The 20,090-nt window shown below is 35.7% G+C and overlaps 1 protein-coding gene across 1 annotated transcript; it reads left to right on the top strand.

Moving 5' to 3' along the window:
* Window positions 1–5,225: 5,225 nt before the first annotated feature.
* LOC129789855 (hepatocyte growth factor-regulated tyrosine kinase substrate) lies at window positions 5,226–10,844 on the top strand. The gene is made up of 6 exons (XM_055826936.1): window positions 5,226–5,387; window positions 5,511–5,595; window positions 5,664–5,767; window positions 5,841–6,001; window positions 7,100–8,588; window positions 10,150–10,844. The coding sequence occupies exons 1-6, from the start codon at window positions 5,354–5,356 to the stop codon at window positions 10,578–10,580; spliced, it is 2,304 nt and encodes a 767-aa protein (XP_055682911.1). The 5' UTR covers window positions 5,226–5,353; the 3' UTR covers window positions 10,581–10,844.
* Window positions 10,845–20,090: the final 9,246 nt, after the last annotated feature.

The raw sequence follows: 20,090 nt of genomic DNA, 5'->3' as shown, positions 1-20,090 counted from the left end.
TTTCTTCCAAAAGTATTTTTAATGGATTAGTAATGTATCTAGAGAAATTACTTGAGGATTTTCATTGCTTGACGTGTGAAAGAGTTAAAATTATCAGCAAAAATTCTAGGGTAGGTAAATGATTTTGAAAACTTCTGAATAAAATATTAACAAAATCCTTAAGAATTAAGAACTTAAAAACTTGCGTTAATTGTTAAAAAATTATGCCCAAAGCTATATAATTATGCTTCTAATTAACGACAAATGCGATGATATCTCCTCAAATTAGAAGCTCTTCCAGCATAACCATCTCCTCTCTATTATATGTATACCTTTGTGCTCTTTGATTGTTTCCTGCCTCATTGAGGGTCTTCCACCCTCAATCAACGCACTGACGCCTCAATCAGACATCCCTTGTGTGCTGATCTGGCGACATATTAAGCATGCCAAATTAAATGGTAGATGATTTGATTTATTAGTTGCCCTTCATGCAACTTCCCATTGTTCAGAGGGGGGCCCTGCCTTGAGTATTTGTGCCCCGATAGCAAAGGGGTTGATGCGGGAAATGCTAAAAGGAAGTTTACAATTCACTTAAATGCTAAATGCCAGTGATTACATGGTACGATTTAAGAGAGAGAACTATTTAATTGAGTGAGAAGATTCTTATCATCAGGATAAAATATATTGCCATTTTTCAACCCTCTATAATTTTATCCTCGTGCTGTGTAACGACAGCAAGAAAAAGTTGAAATGTCAACAACAAAAGGACGCACTTCTATCTAATCTAATCTAATAAAATACACATAATAATAGATACAGAGGAAGATGGGGGAAATGTTCTGCTGCACATTTTAAACTGTGACTCTTTTATCGAATTATCTTCAATATTGATGATTACTATGTTGTCTAATAATACATTTCAGGAGCTCTTTGAATTTTTCCAAAGAAAAAAATCGTTAAAAAAGAGTATGATAAAAAACTCTACTTGATGGATAAATTAAATCCAAAATGCGATAAGAGGAAACTTTCAATGTGAACAGACAATTTGCAAAATGCTATAATTTCCCCACAAACTCCCGTCATTCACTCTTCCCACAGAATTTTCCTCTCAATTGACTTCATTTGCCATCAGCAGCATAAAATTGCCCTGGGAGAGGAATGGGGGGTTTAGGGGTGAGAGTGGAAGTTGGAAAAATCAATGGAAATGCTCACCTCAACCCCCCGATACCGCACTCCCACGCACAATGAGGGAAAGAAGGACAACCATGATGTATAAAAGGGGGAGATTTACGTGCGGAGGAAAAGCGCAAGACTCCGCCTCTTTTGCTCCCAAATCATCGTGATCCCAAAGTGGAACAATTTTCTCTGTACTCCTGGATATGGGATTGGAGTCTCTATGGAAACGGGACTTGCTGGATGCGATAATGGCAGAGGATTTCCTCTCAGCGCGCAGACTTTTCCCGCAATGATCCATATTTTGGGTTTATGGCGGAAGACGTGGAAGGGTGTGCGAGGGAGGCATTTTCATTGCATCCACAATTGATTTTTATTCTCACAAACATATTTTTGTGTTTGAGAGAAATTTTATTTCATTTTTATCATTTTATGTAATTTATTTTTGATTGAAGAAAGGTTGATTCAAATCAAAAAAAATATTCATGGACTAATTTTTATAAATTATAATGAGATATCGGAATTCGTTTTGACATTCATCAGGTCTATGAGAAACAACAGAAACGATGAGCTTGTTAGAATCCAAAAATTACTAAAATAATTAGAAACTAATATTTCATTTTAAGAGCTAACAAAGAAAGTTACTCCAGATAACTTAAAGAACTCTAAAGTTATTCTAATAAAGCTTTAATAAATTATGTAATTCTTCATATTCTACCACCTGATGAAAACCGTAAACAGACCCGAAATGCCATAGAATACATTTTTAATAAATATTTATTTAACCCATTCGCGTCCACGTGAAACATTGAGACATTGAAACATGAGCTAGATGCTTTTAGTGGACTTTTCTAGGTCAGAACTTTTTCTTTGGCCTCTTCTGAGTGAATTTGTTGCATTTGCAACTCGGAAAAACAATTGGGAAAATAAAATGTTTCACGTTTGGGTCTACAACTCTACATATGATCCAAAAAACGCGAAAGGGTTAAGTTGATTTTTGAATTCTCTGTTAATCTTTTTTTACCAAAGAAATTACAGTGGGACCCCAGTACAACGACCACTTGGTTATACTACTCTCGCGCATTCAAAATAATGAGTGAGAAGAGTACATCCGAGTGGTCGTTGTACTGGGGTCCCACTGTAGTCCAAAATTTGAATCTTAACATACAGAAAATTTGTTTTCCAAGTTAATTTTATTTTTATAGTTTTAAATAATTTATTTGTTCTTCCCAAAATATCTCAAAAAATCCCAAAAATTAATATTTTTCAATAAGCAATTTACATATTTTTTCTCTCATTTCAAGAGAATTTTGCTATTCAGGAATTTTTATGCAGAATTTTCCAACAGAGAATTCATACTTTTATCTTTTTTTCCTGTAATTGAGAGAATTTCCTCAAAAAGCATTCAAACACAGCTTGAAGTATTTTTATTAAAATTCTCCACTGAAAGGCACACAGGATGAGGATTGAGGGATGTTTGTTCAGCAAAAATTCTTTCAAACATACGGGAACTTCATGTCTTTTGTAATCCTCCCATTTACATTGTCGCGATCACCCACTGTGGCACCTTCATTAAACGGGAAGGTGGTGTTGATTCTCCTACACCTGTTTTCAAAGGATTATCATCGTCCTTTCCGATGGGATGCTATTTTTGCAGGGACAACACCCGAGAGGTGGCTTTGTTGTGTGCGGGCGTGGGGGTGCGATGAAAGTCATCAAAAGCGTATTAAATTCAATAATCTCGTGCACAATACGCTCCATAAACGACTCCTTATTGCTTCGGCACCTCCTTTTTCCAGCACAGCGAAGGGTGAGATGGACGGGGGTTGCAGATGGCAAAATCAAGTGGTGTTCACTGCCAATTGATGTGATTTTCGGTCTTCCAAAGGGGGTGCTGCGTTGCCCTCACCCTTTTGCTCACAAGAGACAGAGTTTGTGTACAAATGGGGGAGAGATTGATCTCTGGATGATGCTGAGAACGGTGGTACCATGTAAGTGCATGCAAAATTGTATTTATGTTGGTAATAGATGGTAATTGAACGCAAAATTGATGTCGTTTGTGTAGCAATTTTTATCCTTTTGAAATCCAACATCCAAATTAAATCGAACCCCGGGATGATTTTTCATTTTTCCATCTATGACAAACCCTCCCACGCACTCAAAACGTGCTTTGCCAACATTCGAAATAATAACTCCACATATTCATCGACTATTGAATTATCTCTGACGTTGCTACTCTATTATTCCACACACTTTTGGGGGCTCTTTTCACTCTATGACTGCGTGAGCTTCAAAAATACATTATTATGATATTTTTTCCCAGCAGGACGAAGGGGACAAAATGAATGAGGAATGAATTGTTCTCCATTTAATTTGATTTTTATGAATTTCGCGCAGTATCTTTTATTAAATTACAAAGGTCCAGGTAATTGGAAGAATGCTAGAAGTTTTCGCAAAATGGGCAAAGCAGAGATTTTTCAAGAAAATTACATTTTTCATTTGATGAGAAAATTAAACTAATTTCCTGTAAGTCCATGTGAAAGTAATCTAACTCGAATGCGTCGCACGTGCTCCTTACGCATATGCTTCATGGAGGAATTCTTTGATAAATTAAGTGAGTTTTTTTTTAATCTTTTTTTTTTAATTATAGTTAAGGAATTAAATAAAAAAAACCTTTTTAAAAAGATTTTTAATATATCAAAGCATTTTCTTCATTCTTGACTAATTTGTCTGTAATTAAATATTCTACTAAACACAGTATAAATCTTATAATGCTTCTAAGAATACTTTTTGCTCAATTTTAAGCGATTAGATGGCATTTTAAATCCCTCCCACTGAACCACCCCCCCATGTTTTTAAGTGAAATTGTCTACTTTTCGACCCTTAATTGTCTCGACTTGGAGATTATCGTCATTAGGTGGGCAATTTGATAGTGGGAGGATTTTTTTGTGCGCTCTGAAAACACAGAAAAGGGACCCCGGACACGCTTTCCGGATAACGCGGCCACAAATGGGATGCGGAAATCTCCTCGAATTTCTGCACAATGTACGAAGGGCGAGTCTGCTTTTTTTTTGCGCGGGCTTTGTCTTCAACGTCGTCGTCGTCTCGGATTGCAGCATCATCGAGGTCGCTAATTGTGAAGAGCTGTCGGATGAGCGTCAAAGAGGGGCTCTTCATCATGCCCTGACGACAGCATGCGGGGGCGCACTCGAACTGGGTCACGGAATGTCGTCACACGTAATGCGAGGAGAAGCTTGAAAAGTAAAAACGGGAGAGACATTAAGAGGACAGGACGCCCCAATTAGTGTGCCGCAGGATGCAGATTTCTCACAAATTGCTCGTGGAAAGATTTACCCGAACAACAATTTCCCTGCAACATTTTCTCATTTCTTTTAGGTCTTTTAGCGATCTGCACCGAAGATACGGCACGTGAGCTCAATTAGTGTTGGGCAAACAATCGCATCAATAAATGGGGGTGATGGAACAGATAGAATCTACCCCTTAAAAGATCCTCAATTATTACTTTGCTGAAAGAATTTAATTAAAATACAGGAAATTGCAGTGCATGCAAAAAAGCAAAAAAAAATCATGCAAAAAAATCAACAAAATGCACCAAAAATTATTAAAAAGGATTAATGCGGAAAAAACAATTTTATAAAAGCGAGAAATTATTTACTTCCTGGAAAAATGACAAAACTGAATAAATTGCATTTTCCCAGGAAGAGTTTTCCGGGGTGTACGAGGTATGCTCTTCCGTTTTAATTATCTAAATAGATTTTGTAAATGGCTTTTTACTTCTTTATTATTTTTTCTCTCTATATTTTCCCCATTTTCCGCATTTTCTTCTATAACTTCTTTTACATCTTTTTAGATAAAATATTTTTTTTTAATAAATATCTCTTTGTAAATGAAGTTTGTTAATTAATTTATTCTCTTTTATCATTTTCTTCATTTCAAAAGAGGACGCCAACAAAATGGCGACGATGGGGGAATTGGGGAAACCGTTACAAAAAAAAAACCGCCAAATCATATTCAAATCAACGCGCTTGATTTAAAGTTTTTCCGCAAGAGGCTGACATGATCGCTGTCAAAATTCCAATAAGAGGTTAAAAGTTTTCCTTGTAAGAAAATCTTGAAAAATCGCGTTTTATTCGCATTTTGCGTGTTAAATTTGTGTGAAAACCGTGAAAACTAATCCAGGATGTTCCGTTCATCTAATTTTGATAAACTTTTGGGTAAGAATTGTTGAAAAAAACATTGAAAAAATGTTTTGAAAATTTTGTCAACACTTTTCATTCTTTGTTTATTTTCCTTTTACTTCCTGAACATCCCCGTCCGGATGATGATATCCTGTGCAGATAATGCCACGAGCCACCTCCACCTGGAGCCAGATTGGCCGTCAATTATGATGATTTGTGACTTAATCAGGCAGAATGACATTGGGTAGGTCGCCCCAGACAAAGATTCCCGGAAGCTTCTTTCTTATCTTCCTTGTGCTTCCTTTTTTGCAGGGCAAAGCAGGCAATTATGGCCATCAAGAAGAAAATGCTATCCCCTAATCCTCATTCAGCTATGTACGCACTGATTCTCCTTGAGAGTGTTGTGAAGAATTGCGGTGAGTCACGGATGAGTCACGCCTTGTTATCTTCCGGACGGTGATTGACCCTTTTTTCGCGTGTTTTTTGCAGGCTCCCCTGTGCACGAGGAGATCTCCAGCAAGGCCAATTGTGAGATGTTTACGAATTTGATAAAAGACACTCCCCATGAGAATGTGAAGAATAAAATGTTGGAGCTCATCCAGTGCTGGGCGTATGCTTTCCGGACATCCCAGAAGTACAGGGCTATTAAGGTAACGAGCAGGATATCTGCAATAGGTTAAATTGATCTTGGGAAGTTACTTTTCTGCGTGAAAATTCCGTTGATGGAGATTTTTAGTGATTAATTTGGGAATTTTTTATTTATTCTAAGCAATTTGGGGCACTTTCTTTACTTTCTCACGGAGTTCATTGAACTTTAGAGATTTATTTTAATTGTTTTATTGCTTTTTAAAGAAATATGAGGTCCTAAAAGGTTTAATTGAGGATTTTAACTCTTCAAAATTAATTAGAATTAACAATTAAATCAAAGAAGAATAATAATTCCTCATATTCAGCTCATTGACTGTTCTAGTGACTTAAGGAATAATTTTCCGTGGAAAATCTTACAGGGTGTCTCAATTGAAATGGATTAATTGAAGAATTTTCCTTTATTTTTTTAAAAACCTTTTACCATTTTTTTTTAATTAACAATTGTTTTGGAAACGTTTTTAAAATTTATAAACTGATAATTTATTACAAACAATTAATAAATCATTTAAAACAAATAATAATGGAACAATAGGTAAAATCAAAGCATAAAACGTGACGCAAAGGAATTTATTTTATCGATTAGAATCTCTGAATGATTTATGAAAAATTTTATAGGGGAGGGCGGGGCTAATAAAGTCACTTAAGGGTTTAGAAAAAGCCTAAAATAGCATATTTCCTAGCTAGATAGAAGAAAATGATCTGAGAAAGAGTTATAGGGCACTAAATCTCCTAAAGAAATGGGCTATACATTTCGCTTTATCTATTTGGGAAATATGATATTTTGAGCTTTTTTAAACCCTTAAGTGACTTTTTTAACCCCGCTCTCCCCTAAAATTTTATTGATTTTCCTTGATATGTTACAATCGATTTCAAGTGAGTTAATTCGATTTTAATTGTTTCTCGAGAATCCTCAGTAAAGTTGCTCCACAAAAGTCTTTAGAATGAGAGTGTGGTAAAGCTAATTGAATTATCACCTGTTTTCCTGACCATGAGCACTGAACAGTGTGTCTCTGGCAGTGGGTGGTGTAGCTTTTGAAGGTTGTTTTTGGTGTAAGAATTTTTGAACAGAGGAAAATGTTGTTTCTTCTTCGTATTTCCAGGATACGATGACCATTCTCAAGTCCGAGGGACACACCTTTCCGGAACTCAAAGAGGCCGATGCGATGTTCACGTCGGACACAGCTCCAGACTGGGCGGATGGCGATGTGTGCCATCGGTGCCGTGTGGCGTTCTCATTTACTCAACGGAAGCACCACTGTCGCAACTGTGGGCAAGTTTTCTGTGCTCAGTGCTCCTCAAAGACGAGCACTCTGCCGAAGTTTGGCATTGAGAAGGAGGTACGTGTGTGCGAGGCGTGCTACATGCAGCAGCAGCAGAAACCAATTGGGAAACCCATTGCTGGACGCCCAAGTCCTGTCGACAGTGAACTTCCGGCTGAATACTTGGCGAGCTCACTTGCACAGCAAACGCAAACACCACCGCGGAAGACGGATCAAGAGTTGCAGGAGGAGGAGGAACTTCAGCTGGCAATTGCTCTGAGTCAATCCGAAGCGGAGCATCACACTAAAGTCAAGACGACGATTAATTCATCTGTTAGGAGCTACACGAAGAGCCCTAGCCCAGAGGCACCGATGAAGCAGAGTTTGAGCCCTACGGATGATCCTCCATCTGACCCGGAATTATCGCGCTATCTCAATCGCAACTACTGGGAGCAGAGGCAGACAACTACAGAGTCTCCAGCGAGCCCCTCTGCCCCAAGTTCTGTGCAGAGTATCACGATGGTTAAGACAACGCCAGAGGATACGGAAATTGATGATTTCTCCAGTACAATGAAGACACAGCTGGAGATCTTTGTGAATCGCATGAAGTCAAATTCAAGTCGTGGCCGGAGCATTTCCAATGATAGCTCCGTGCAGACACTCTTTATGAATTTGACGTCATTCCATTCGAAACTTCTTGGCTACATAAAGGTGATGGACGACAAGAGGATGTGGTATGAGCAGTTGCAGGATAAATTGGCACAGGTGAAGGATTCCCGGGCGGCACTTGATGTGCTTCGGCAGGAGCATCAGGAGAAACTTCGTCGTATGGCTGAGGAGATGGAGCGTCAACGGCAGCTACAGATGGCACACAAGCTGGAGATTATGCGGAAGAAGAAGCAAGAGTACTTGCAGTATCAGCGTCAACTTGCCCTGCAGCGTATTCAGGAGCAGGAGCGGGAAATGCAGTTGCGGCAGGAGCAGCAAAAAGCGCACTACATGATGGGATCTCAGGCATTCCCGTACATGCCACCTGGTGCCCCGGGTGCTCCCAATCCACACGGTTCTCCGATGCATCAAATGCAGAATCCGGGAGTTTATCAGCAACCCCCGTATGGGTACAATCAGATGGCACGTTTTCCACCTGGAACAAATCCCATGTATGCTGCACCTCCTGGACAGAATCCACAGCAGCAGCAGCAGATGGCTAAACCTCCACCACCGGGAGGAATGCTGCCGCCACAAACGCAGCAACCGGGGCAACCACAGCAATTTATGACGCCCCCACAGGCACCCATGATGATGATGATGAATCCCAATAATCCAATGCGTAAGTACTGATGATGCATGTTCCTACCTTTCTCGTGACTAATTATAAATCAATTGATGTGCCCGTCGACAGAGAATCTCATAATCTGTCATTTTTTCTCTCTAAACTTCTGTCCGAGACCTTTGATTTTTTATTACGTTACAACTCTTATTGGCTTTTATGTGTTACAGCCGTTCACATTCCATGCAAAAGTGCTGCACAGAAGCGGCGAAACTTTTGCATTTAAGGGATGGTCACGTTATTTTGGAAACTCGGGGACTTTCAAGAGCGATTTTCAAGCCAATTTTGAAACCAAAAATTCAAAATTTGCTTGTACTCTCGTTAAATGGCCAAATAATGATAAGAATTCAGTAATTTCAATTTGGAAAATAAATTTTTGTGCTCAAAAAAATTATTTGAAATTCTCACATTTTGGCCATTTTGTTCCTGTAGAGTTTCCAAAATAACGTGACCATCCCTTATTTAGTTTTTCTGTGAATAATTTCTTCAATTTCTTAATGATTCTAAATTGTGCGTTTGAAGTTGGGCTACTGCCTTACATTGTATTCTAACCCAGAGTTTTTACCTATCCCCCTCCCCCCCCTTAAATAAATGTCATTATGTTATTATTATAATTCGGTTTTTGTTTGTAAATTTCTTTTTTTCGCGAACCTTTTCAGCATAAGTGATCGGCTTGAGTTTTTTTGAGTCAGACTTAAGTTTACTTAAACCAGGACTTAGTTTTAATCTCAAGTTTTTTAATCGAGATCTTGCTGAGGTATTGTTAATTGCATTCTAGACCTAGCCTAACTAAATCTAAACTATAAAGCTTCATCTTAAACGATTAAACTTATGTTTGACTTAAAAACTTAAGCCTGACTTAAGAAACAAAGCTAAGCCCTATGTTTAGCCAGGCTTTTTTCTTAAGACAAACCTTAGTTCCATTAGGTTAGACTTTTAAGACGCATGCAGACTCAGTTCCGTTCAGCCTGATCTAACTTTGAAACCTTAAAAGCCTGGTCCTAAAAAACTTTAGTCTAGTCTACAACAAAGACTGCTTAAAAATCTTAGGACTGACTTTAAAAACTAAAACCTTGTTTGAAGAAAACTGTAGTCTAACTTAAAGAAGTTTATTCTGGTTTAGAAAAACTCAGATCTGACAAGACGATTTTCCTTTAGCTAAAAAAATCGAAACTTCCTAAATTACAGAGTCTATTTAAATTTCCGATTTTTTTTTAGTTTTTTGATACTGTCGAAAATTAAAGAAAAAGAAATTAAAACCGTGTGACCCGGAAAAATTTATCCTGAACCCGTAGCCCGGAGATCATACCCCAAAAGCCGAATCCCCGGGTAACCTTGTTTGAAGGGGATTTTTCGTTGATTTTTCTTGGCATTTTGTAATTTATTTTCTGGTAAGTTAAGAGAAATAGACAAAATGGAAAAAAGATTGTGTGTCCTGTGTGTTCTCATCCCGCATTAATAATTAAAATAACAGAACAAGATGAGGAGTTTAAAGGGGCAAAAACCCGAAGGACTAATTTGCATTTTTATGCTTTTAAATGCCTCATTTGGGGACACAAAGAGGGTCAGCCGGGAATGGACATGAGTAAAGGTGTGGCAGGACCGATGGGAGCACCACCGCTGTGTCAGCCGCAGGATCAGCAAATTCCACCGGGTGGTGGAGCCTTTCCGGGGATGCAACCGCCGCCACAGCAGGGACAACAGCCGGGGATGCCACCAGGAATGGCACCTCCGGGAATGCCTCAACCGGGTCCAATTATGACACAGCAACATCCTTCGATGATTCCTTCTTCGGCACCGCCTCCGCATGCCCAGCAGATGCCCCCACAAGCCCAACAGATGCCCCCACAGGCCCAGCAGCTACCCCCACAGCAGCCACAGCAGCAACAGGAGCCAGCCAATGCCCATGGGAGCCCCACGAATCAACCAGCACCTCCTCCGGCACCTGCAAAGGTCGAAGTGAACACCGCCGAGTTAATAAGCTTTGACTAAAACACGCCGTTGACTATTCCAGCGAATGTTTTACCAATAAATTATCACTACAATACAACGCTATCGTCACAATATTGCCACCCAAAGTTTATTCAATACGCGCCCAGGTGATTCACGGGTGGAATATTATTGTCAACAAGCAGAGAGATATAAAAAAAATAAACGTTCTAAGCCGCTGCAAGCGATGTGTGAGATTAAGGAGAAAATAATAAAAAACAAAAATTCTTGTATTGCATATTAAATGAAGATATAAAGGTTAATCAATTGTTCGTATTTTATTTCCCCCACGGATTTGCGGAAGAGCTTCATTTGCATTTGCAGCATCATCTTTCTATCCCGATGATTTCACCGGCAAGAAGAATATTTTCTAAATAATTTCCAAGAACATTGCGAGATTCTAATGAAATGAAGAGATTCTTTGTGGGTTTTCAAGAATTTCCGTTATTATAGGAATTATTTTCAATTTAAGGTTCTTCAATGAAATTTCTTACCCTTGAACTTAAAATTATATTTTAAGTTTCTTTTTCTTGTGTACAACAACCAATCTTCCTGAACACGAGAATCATGTTCGTCCCACATTTTCCACTTAAATAACTAACACCTTAATGAAGAATTTTCGTGCGAGTTGGTTTAATTTTTTAGAGCATAAAATAGTTGAAAAAAAATCTTTTTATAATGTTAAAAATTCCCCAAAAGTTCTTTAAAAGATTTCGCTCTAAGCTCATGACTTAAAAATGGGATTTCCAGCTTATTGAAAACGTCACATTTTTCCCGGATATTCATACAAGTTTGCAGCGAAGAGAGAAAAATTCAGTTAATGGTTGCAACAATTGGAATATAATAAAGTTCTTATTTATTTAACTCCAATATAATTTCATGGAATATAATAACGTCATTATTTTGTAATGTTTCACGAATAGGATATTCTGACTTCTCTTTAAAAATCAGTTCTAAGTGCAGGTTAATTGCACAAATGACAGAAATTATTTTTAATAAACAGTGATGAGGAAAATAATAGCGCCAGGATGTTATTAAGGAAGTATTCTAAGGGGCAAAAATATTGGGAATGAAAATAGGAAAACTACTACGAATTTTTCATGACATTTTATTCGAAGTATTTGAATTGTTAAAAAAAATAACGAAAATTTTCGTAAGAAAATAGAGATTTCTTCAGCTTTAAAATTCTATTCGGCATTTAATTAGAATTAATCATGAATATATTGGTTCTATTTCTGCATTCAAGTTCTTATTTTATTGATAATTTCATTTTTAACTTTGGGGTAGATTCTGATAAAAATCTTTTTTTTTAGTTTTCTTACAATTCGTCAATCATAAGATTTTTGGTATTCCGGGAAAAATTTTATAGAATTTTGACATTTTATTTCTATGTTAAATCGGATTTTTGAAGGAAAATTACTTTTCCAGACCTCTGCAGAGATCTTTTTGACGATTTTCCTGAACAACACATTCTTTGTTTTTCTTTATTTGAACAACACTATCTGTCAAAAATTTTACAACAAACTTTTATTTTTTTAGAAAAGAAAAGAATCTACTCCTTTATTTTAAAATGATTTATCTATTTAAAATCGGCTAAATGGTTCGATTTTTATTAATATTTTTACGAGAAAATTTGATTCTATTTTCAGATTTTAACTTCAAAAAATTTTAAAAATCAAAACTGCTTGACCGATTGGAATAAAAAACGTTTTCATAGATCAGTGAATGCAACTGTTTAATTCTATATTTTACTTTATTCAAATTCACGTACATGAAGATAAATTCAAAGATAATAATTAACATAAAAGAGCATTTTCGCAATAGGATGCTACGAATGCTATTATTCCTCACACAATTGTAAAAGATGAATGGTTGTAATTATGCAACCGGAATAATAATTTTTCAAAGCGCACATCTATGCGTAATTATTGTGTTTGTGTCTATAACCGTTTGATTCTAATCTGTCTGCCCTATGAGAATTATCGCATCAAACAATTTACTCAAAGTTTTCTATTGAAAGATTCATTTGTGAGAGAAAATGGAAAATTTGTCTCTAATTCGATATGCTAAAATGATTGGAAATCGGAAATTCCGGCTTGTTCATTTTAATTAGGTGTGATTGATTTTATTGGGAGAGGATAGATTGATATATTGATTTAGTGTTTTGGTTGAAGTATTAATATCTTAAAAAATTTAATAAGTCTTAACCGGCTAAATTGAATGAAAATTAAATTTTTCATTAAGAATAAAAATATTTTTATTTTGGTGAGTTTTAATGTTTTTTCTATTTGTTTTTTTTATTATTTTCATAAAATTTCTTTAAAATAATTGTTTTAAAAGAAAAGACATTTTGGGTGGGAAAAAATATTTTAGTAATATCAAAACTCAATCAATTTCTTGAGGATTTTACCTTTTATTCTGTTGGTTCTCTTACTAACGTTGATGCATTACAAAAATTTAGATCAATAGTTCCAAATGGCTCGTAATATGAATTAAACTTGTCAAAAAGTTGTTTCCTTGATTTTTTACATTTTAAGTCAAATTTCAAGAAATAGAAAAAAATCAAGATTGACTCCAGAATCAAACCCATATTGACACGAATAAAAAAATCTCAACTCTAATAATATCGCAGAGATAAAAAAAAAACATTAAATTACATTTTATCACCTGGGAAATGGAATAGATTTCATTAGAAGAAAAAAGAAAACAAACAATTAATAAAAAAGAATCTCCTTGTTCTAACGAGAGACCTTCGGGTTAATTAAAAATTTTAATACCCTTCTCGCATTCATTGCATATCACTTTCAATTTCTTTCCAGACGTGTGGGAGAAAATAGTCTTCAAGAACTGATTGATTTATTGAAATTAAAATAAAATAAAATAAAAATTTCTCAAGATTGTTTACACAATGTTACCGTTTGATGCGGCAGAATAATGGGCATAGAGAAAAAAAAACATCCCGCACCAGGAAATTGCTTCAATTTTGTAATTTTGTTTTATCTACAGAAGTAAAATAATTCACGGTAACTTCTTCCGCGTAGCCTCAACAATTTGTTTTCTCTCACACTCCCAGTTTATCAGTCTCAAGAGGTACTCTTGGTAATTTTTGTCACTCACATTATTGTTGGCTCATTGAGGGTCAATCGCATTGGTGTTGTGAGGTGAACAGAATTTATTCGTCAAACAAACTTCATTTCCGGATGGCACAACTCTGAGAGTTTTGTACTCACAATGGGATTTTCTTCGAAACATTCCATGCTCGAAAAACAAATGTATGAGAGGATTCTTTTTTTTCTTTCTCCTCAACTGCACAAGATTAACAAGAACAACAAGAAAAAGTCACTCTGTCGAGCAAATATCGCACCGTATATAAATAATTCAATTCCACATTACATTTAATTCGTCAATATTTACTCAATCTCTCCCGGTAAGATTCACTTGATCTGTTTGTCTGTCTTCTCTCTTCCATAAACCCTTTTCTCCCATCAGCAACCTTTCTAAACACGATAAAAATCAAGTTGAATTTCATTTTGGCATCATGAAGAACGTGAACAAGTTGAAATTGATCGGAAGTGATTTGATTTCTTAAAGTTTTCTTCTTTTCTTGCAATTTGCTATCTTGTTTTAAGCGTTTTAACTTAGAAGAATTTTTGTAGATTGGTTTGATTATAGGAAAGACTTTGACTAATCTTTGATTTAGTCGGAATTTTCGAAGGGAATTTTTCTTTAGTTGAGTTCCTTTAGGAAATATACAGTCTTAAATTTTTTCTCAAGCTAGTTAGCTAAATCAGGTTAAGAACTTTTTGTTTTAAGCCTTTCCTAAGCTCTTATGTAATTTATTATTTACATCATTTATCCTGATCTGTCCCAAGGAATTTTAAAGTTTATAGAATCAATCAGAATTGTTTTAGGTTTTACGTATTTTTCTTCAATATTGGAGAACCTTTAGAGATCTAAGAATGGAGATGAATTAGATTTTAACTAGATCTTATTAAATTTTTCTTTTATGTTTTCGTTTATCTATAATTTTTTTTTCAAAGCCTTAATGCGTATTTTTACGTTTCTTTTTAGATTATTCTTCTTCTAGGAAATTGGCAGCAAAATATTATGAGGCTCTTTACGTCTAATCTGACGTAACTGTTAGAAAAAGTAAGTTTGTCTTTATCAACAACTAGTTGTAAAATCCGTAGAAATCTTTAAATTTTTATAAGAATGAATGAACTTTGGTTGTCCAAGTTTATTTTTCATGATGTTTAGACTTTAGAATTCTTATTCACCTAGAATGTTTATAATTCAAATTAAATTGTTTTAACAATTTACGAGGAATGGAATTTTAATGATTTTACTCTAGTTTAGATTATTTTACTCTAGTATTTTTTTTAAATTAACATTTTGTTTACCTAATTTATAAATTATTTTCTAAAGAAATTGTATCATTTTATCAATCATTCATTTTTTTTTACTAAAACCTTTCACAAAAAATAGATTTTCAACCAATATTAAATGAATTCGTGCATTATACGACACTTCAATTTTTTAATTATATTTCTTTTACCACCTATAAGGAACTAATAAAAAAAACTTATCGGTCTATTGCTTCATTTTCACTTTTTTTTCTCTGCAATATCTTTTTAAAATCTTCTCAATTACATTCTCCATTTCAATTTTAAAAATAAACCACGCTTTGTCGTTTTTATTGTCCCCACAACAAAACATTATATTAGTATTTTGAGTGGAGTGTGTGATGGAAATATCAAAATGAATGGGTTGTTGAGAAAAGAGTGTTAAATTGAATAATAATTGACCAACAATGGCATCACTTCGGAAAACGAGGTGTTTACAATCAAAAGTAAACTACCGTCGAGACAATCAATGGGTTTTTTTTGCTCTTCTCATCTCATTCCAAACGCCATTCATCTCTCGAATGCGATGATAATTTTTTTTGCTTGAGGATTGCTTTATTTTTGCATTTTGTTGACGCACTTGTAGGAGAGAGAATTGAAAGAGGGTTCTTCGCAGGAAATGTTGAATTTGCATAGAAGTTGCTAAAGAGGATTCTCAAGTTGAGAAGGAGAAGGAGTTGTTGCTGCAATTTCGCAAGACAAGAGAGCGTGAGGTAAACAGACAGGGAATTCTTCTGCAATGACTTGGCGTCCTCAAGAAATTTATCAATTTGTAATTTATTCCGAAAAGTTCATTGAAAAATATGTTGTGTACAAGAATTCCAAACATCTTGCTAATTCCATCGCAATTATTTGTCTTTTTATGCACAATTGATCCTCCTTTTCCGCTTCATCAAATTCCCACGCAAGCTACGCAGAAAATTGCCGAGAGCCATTGATCTTTCATTTCGGCAAGAATAAAGATTTTCGTGGCTGTGTTTTTTTTCATCACTGCAATGCCATGGTTTTGACGTCCAAGATCATTAACAATATTGCAAATTTAACCAGAGGCGCATGCAGGGACTTGTTCATGAACCTCCCAACAATTGTTTCATTCATTTATTCTCACTTTGCCTCTTTGTAATTAGCCGTGAAATCTTCCACGCATAGTAATTCTTGTTTTACCGCGTGCTGAAGAACAACTTGGGCTTTATTTGGGGAAAATCCCAAATGCAAAGTTTCTTTTTTTTGTTTCTATTTGCTAAACTACATGAAATAGTCTTCAATCATAATTTTTTTCTACATCCCACCTAGCCTTTTTGGGTACCTATTTAATTTATGGTGATGAAGATTTGATGTAATTCTCATAAAACGTCTGATGAGCGGGAAATTAGTGAAGAAAACTAATAATGATAAAGTTTTTTATTCTTCTGAAGATTTTTTTAACATGCACTGAGAGAAAAATATGAAAAAGGAGATAAGCAATAAAGTAAATTGTTTGAGACGCATATGCTGCATCAAGCACAAATTGAATGAATTACCACTATATTACCAAAATTACCGATTTAGTGATAAAGTGCTAATTAAATTACTATCAATTCACCAATGATTGCTAATATAATGTTAAAAAGATAAAATATAATTATCAATAATTTGCCAATAATTACCAATATGCTGAATTTTCTTATCAAATTACTATCAATTTACCAATATTTACCAATAATTTAAATTTTTTTAAAAGTGAATACAATATTGAGGGACGATTTTGTCAAAAAACTTACCTTATCTTACAACTTAAAAGTTGTTGGAAGATTTTGGCTGTTGTTAATCGTTCTGTTTCTGTTCCAGCAAAGAAAAGCAAAGAATATTTTGCTAAAGATTTTTAATACTGGAGGACAAAACTGGTAGTCGCTGCCAATTTGACTTTTATAAACCACCATAGATTTAAATCTATCCAATTTATCTTTATAAATTCTACATCAATGTGAGGCGACTTCAAATACTAGAAGTTCATCAAAAGAAAATCTGGAAAACTTTATAATAGAAAATTAAGCTCAAAGTTTGAGGTTAGAAATTCGTGTCCTGCAAGTGTTAAAGAGCCTTGAAAGAATGATTTTCCTTAAAAAATATGATTCAGGAAAGAAAAAAAGTTTTAAAATCTTATAACATTTTGAAGAGAATACAAAAAATCTTTCAACTGATGAATTATATAAAAAAAAAAGATTTTTAACAGAATCAACTTCATTTAAAAAAAATCTAGCTAGTTAAAAGAATTTATAGCGTTCTTCATGAATTTTTTCAGTGAACGAGATATAGCACGTGATGGCAATCAAATGCCAGAAATTTGTACCTTAGGCATTAATCTCTCATAGAAGTCTAAATCATGAGCTCATGAATTGTTTTTCCCTCAACATTTCTTGTTGAACATGCCAATCATTCAAAGCTGGAGTTGCTAAAAAAAATGAGAAGAAGTAATAAAATTTTGATCCATTCGCCAAATTGGCCTCAAACACGTTTCTGGATTCAACTTTTTTCAGGTGTAGCTGCGGGAACAAAAAAAAAACAAGTAGGTAACCATTAAAAGGTACGCAGCAGCAAGAGTTAAAGGTACAAAATTTGAAGCGACCTTGTGCCATCTTGAAGGTGTTTGAAAGAACAACTTTTTCGTTGTTTCAAACTAATGGTATCGCCGCAGAATTTCATGACGTCTCCATGCTTTGTGGGCTTTGTGAGATGAGGAAGTGATTACCTTTTTGAACGCAATATTTTGGTGGAACGATCGTGTGCACTTCAACTTTTGCTGCCCCGCGTGATCTTGGAATTTTTTTCATACAAGAACTGCGCCCCTCTCCGACGTGTAAGACGCTACAAAATTCAAAATAGAGCACGCCTCTGGGAATAAACAACTTACAGGTAAAACATTATTTTTTCCATAACAATTTTTATTTAATTCCGTAGAGTTTTGTGTATTTTTTGTTATGGAGAAATTTCGCAAGGTGCTCCTTGAATGATCATTGAAGTACACAGAGAGATATGAAGTGGAGAAGAAAAAGAGAAGCGAGAAGAAATTGATCATTGTTCTTACGCGTGAAGGCCATATTTTGAGACATAGAGACGTTACAATTGAATGCGCGGTAAGTTGAAAAGTTTTTACGAAACTGCAAAATTGCGCGCGCGTGGAAAAGTGGCTGAAAAGTGTGTTGAGTAAAAGTGCTTTTGGGGGGCTTTCGCATGGAACGAGGGGGAACAACAAAAGCTCCCCCCAGAGAAATACCCAAAAAATTATATCTGTGAGAAAGATGACCTCGTGTGCACGCTTAAATGGCATTAGTCAATTGCTCGATGCAATTACAATCTTTGGCTACGATCAACTCTACTCAACTCTACTCAAAAATTGCCCAATGCCTTTGCGCAATAATGTTCAAAAGGCCACCTGGCATGATGCGGTACAACCTCGTCCATAGGCGACAGGCTACATTATCCAAGATGACTTCCTTGTTCGCCTCACTCTTATCGGCAATTCATGTTTATCAAAATGTGAAGAGGTGTGCGGAGGCGCATCATCCTCGCGCGCCACACCACTCGAGGTTCGATTTGCACATTTTCTTCTGTTTAATTGATTAATCTTTGTTAATACGCGCGCACCACGCAAGTATAAATATTGTTGCACGTGAGCTGGGGAGATTGCTCTGTGGGTTTCCCGTAAACAATGGGACCTACGCGAATTAATGGATTTTCATCCAATTTATTCGATTATATGATTGGTATCTTTTAATCTATTCGAAATTAATGTTATTAAGTCGACGGAAATTTAAACAATTTGAAAAGAATTCACAGAGATTCTTGAGATGCTTCCCTAAGGAAATAAGTGTGTGTTTTATAGCTTCTCTAGACTTGGGGCTCTAATCGTGACTTTATGTTTCATTTATAATACTGTTTTTAATATACAATAATGTGCGACTAAGTCTCAGGTCTAAACAGGCTATTAAATGCAGAGGAAATGAGTAAAGAATGAAATATCTTAAAAGTACTTCAGGATATGAGTTTTTTAGCTGTGTTTCTTTCAGACACAGCTTTTGTGTACCGAGCAAAATCGAAAGTCGTCAGATCGGGCTCAAACTTGGGATGAGCACGAATTAGGGTCCCCACATTCCAAAAAACGTATGCGCCAAAAAATTTTTTGTCCGGCCGGCCGGCCGTCCGGATTATAAACTTAAATTGCAAGAGAACGGTGATAGATAGAGACTTGCGGTAAACGGCAAAGTTTAAAAGTCGACTGGAAGACGTCAGATTATGACGTCAAATTTTACCCCCCACCCCTCCGTCCGCCATTTTGAATAACCTCAAAATTTTGTTTTCGCTATATCTCAGCCGCTATTATAGCTAGAGGGCTGAAATTTTGATATGTTGTAGGGGCCATCAATACCTTTCCAACGATGCCTCATTTTCGAAAATCGGTCAAGCCGTTTAGTCAATATGGCCGCCACAATTTTTCATCGAAAATCGACCATAACTCGAAAACGGCTTGACCGATTTTGATTAACCCGGGGTCAAATGAAAGATCTCAACAAACCCTACAACTCTCTAGAACATCCGAAGTTTCAAAAGTGACCGCTAGGGGGCCAAAAATCAAAAACAAAATTTTCGATGAGTTTTCGAAGAATATCTCGAAAACGACGACATAAATTTTTTTCATTTTTTGATATGTTGTAGCTGACCATATTATCTAGCTTCATGACAAAAATGAAGAAAATCTATGGATCCGTTCTCGAGATATAGCCTTCCAAAGTTGGCATGTCATATCTCGGGTTCTACAATTCCGATCTTGATCAACTCAAGCGCAAATGAAAGGTTTCGAGAAACCCTACAAATGTCTAGAACATTGCAACTTCGAGAAATGACCGCAAGAGGCGCTAAAGTCAAAAACAGAGTTTTCGAAAATTTCGAACTCGAATTTTTCGAAAATGGCGACATAAATTTTTTTCATTTTTCGATATGTTTTAGCTGTCTTCAAGACCTTTCAAACAAAAAAAAATTTATGAAAATCTATGGATCCGTTCTCGAGATATGGCCTTCCAAACAATTCTTAGGGTATGACTTTTCAACTTTTCCCGACTTTGCGCGTATTTAA

This window comes from Lutzomyia longipalpis, chromosome 2 (assembly GCF_024334085.1).
Source record: "Lutzomyia longipalpis isolate SR_M1_2022 chromosome 2, ASM2433408v1".
NCBI lineage: Eukaryota > Metazoa > Arthropoda > Insecta > Diptera > Psychodidae > Lutzomyia > Lutzomyia longipalpis.
Note: the sequence above shows the minus strand (reverse complement) of the source record. Positions and strands in the feature narration are given on the sequence as shown.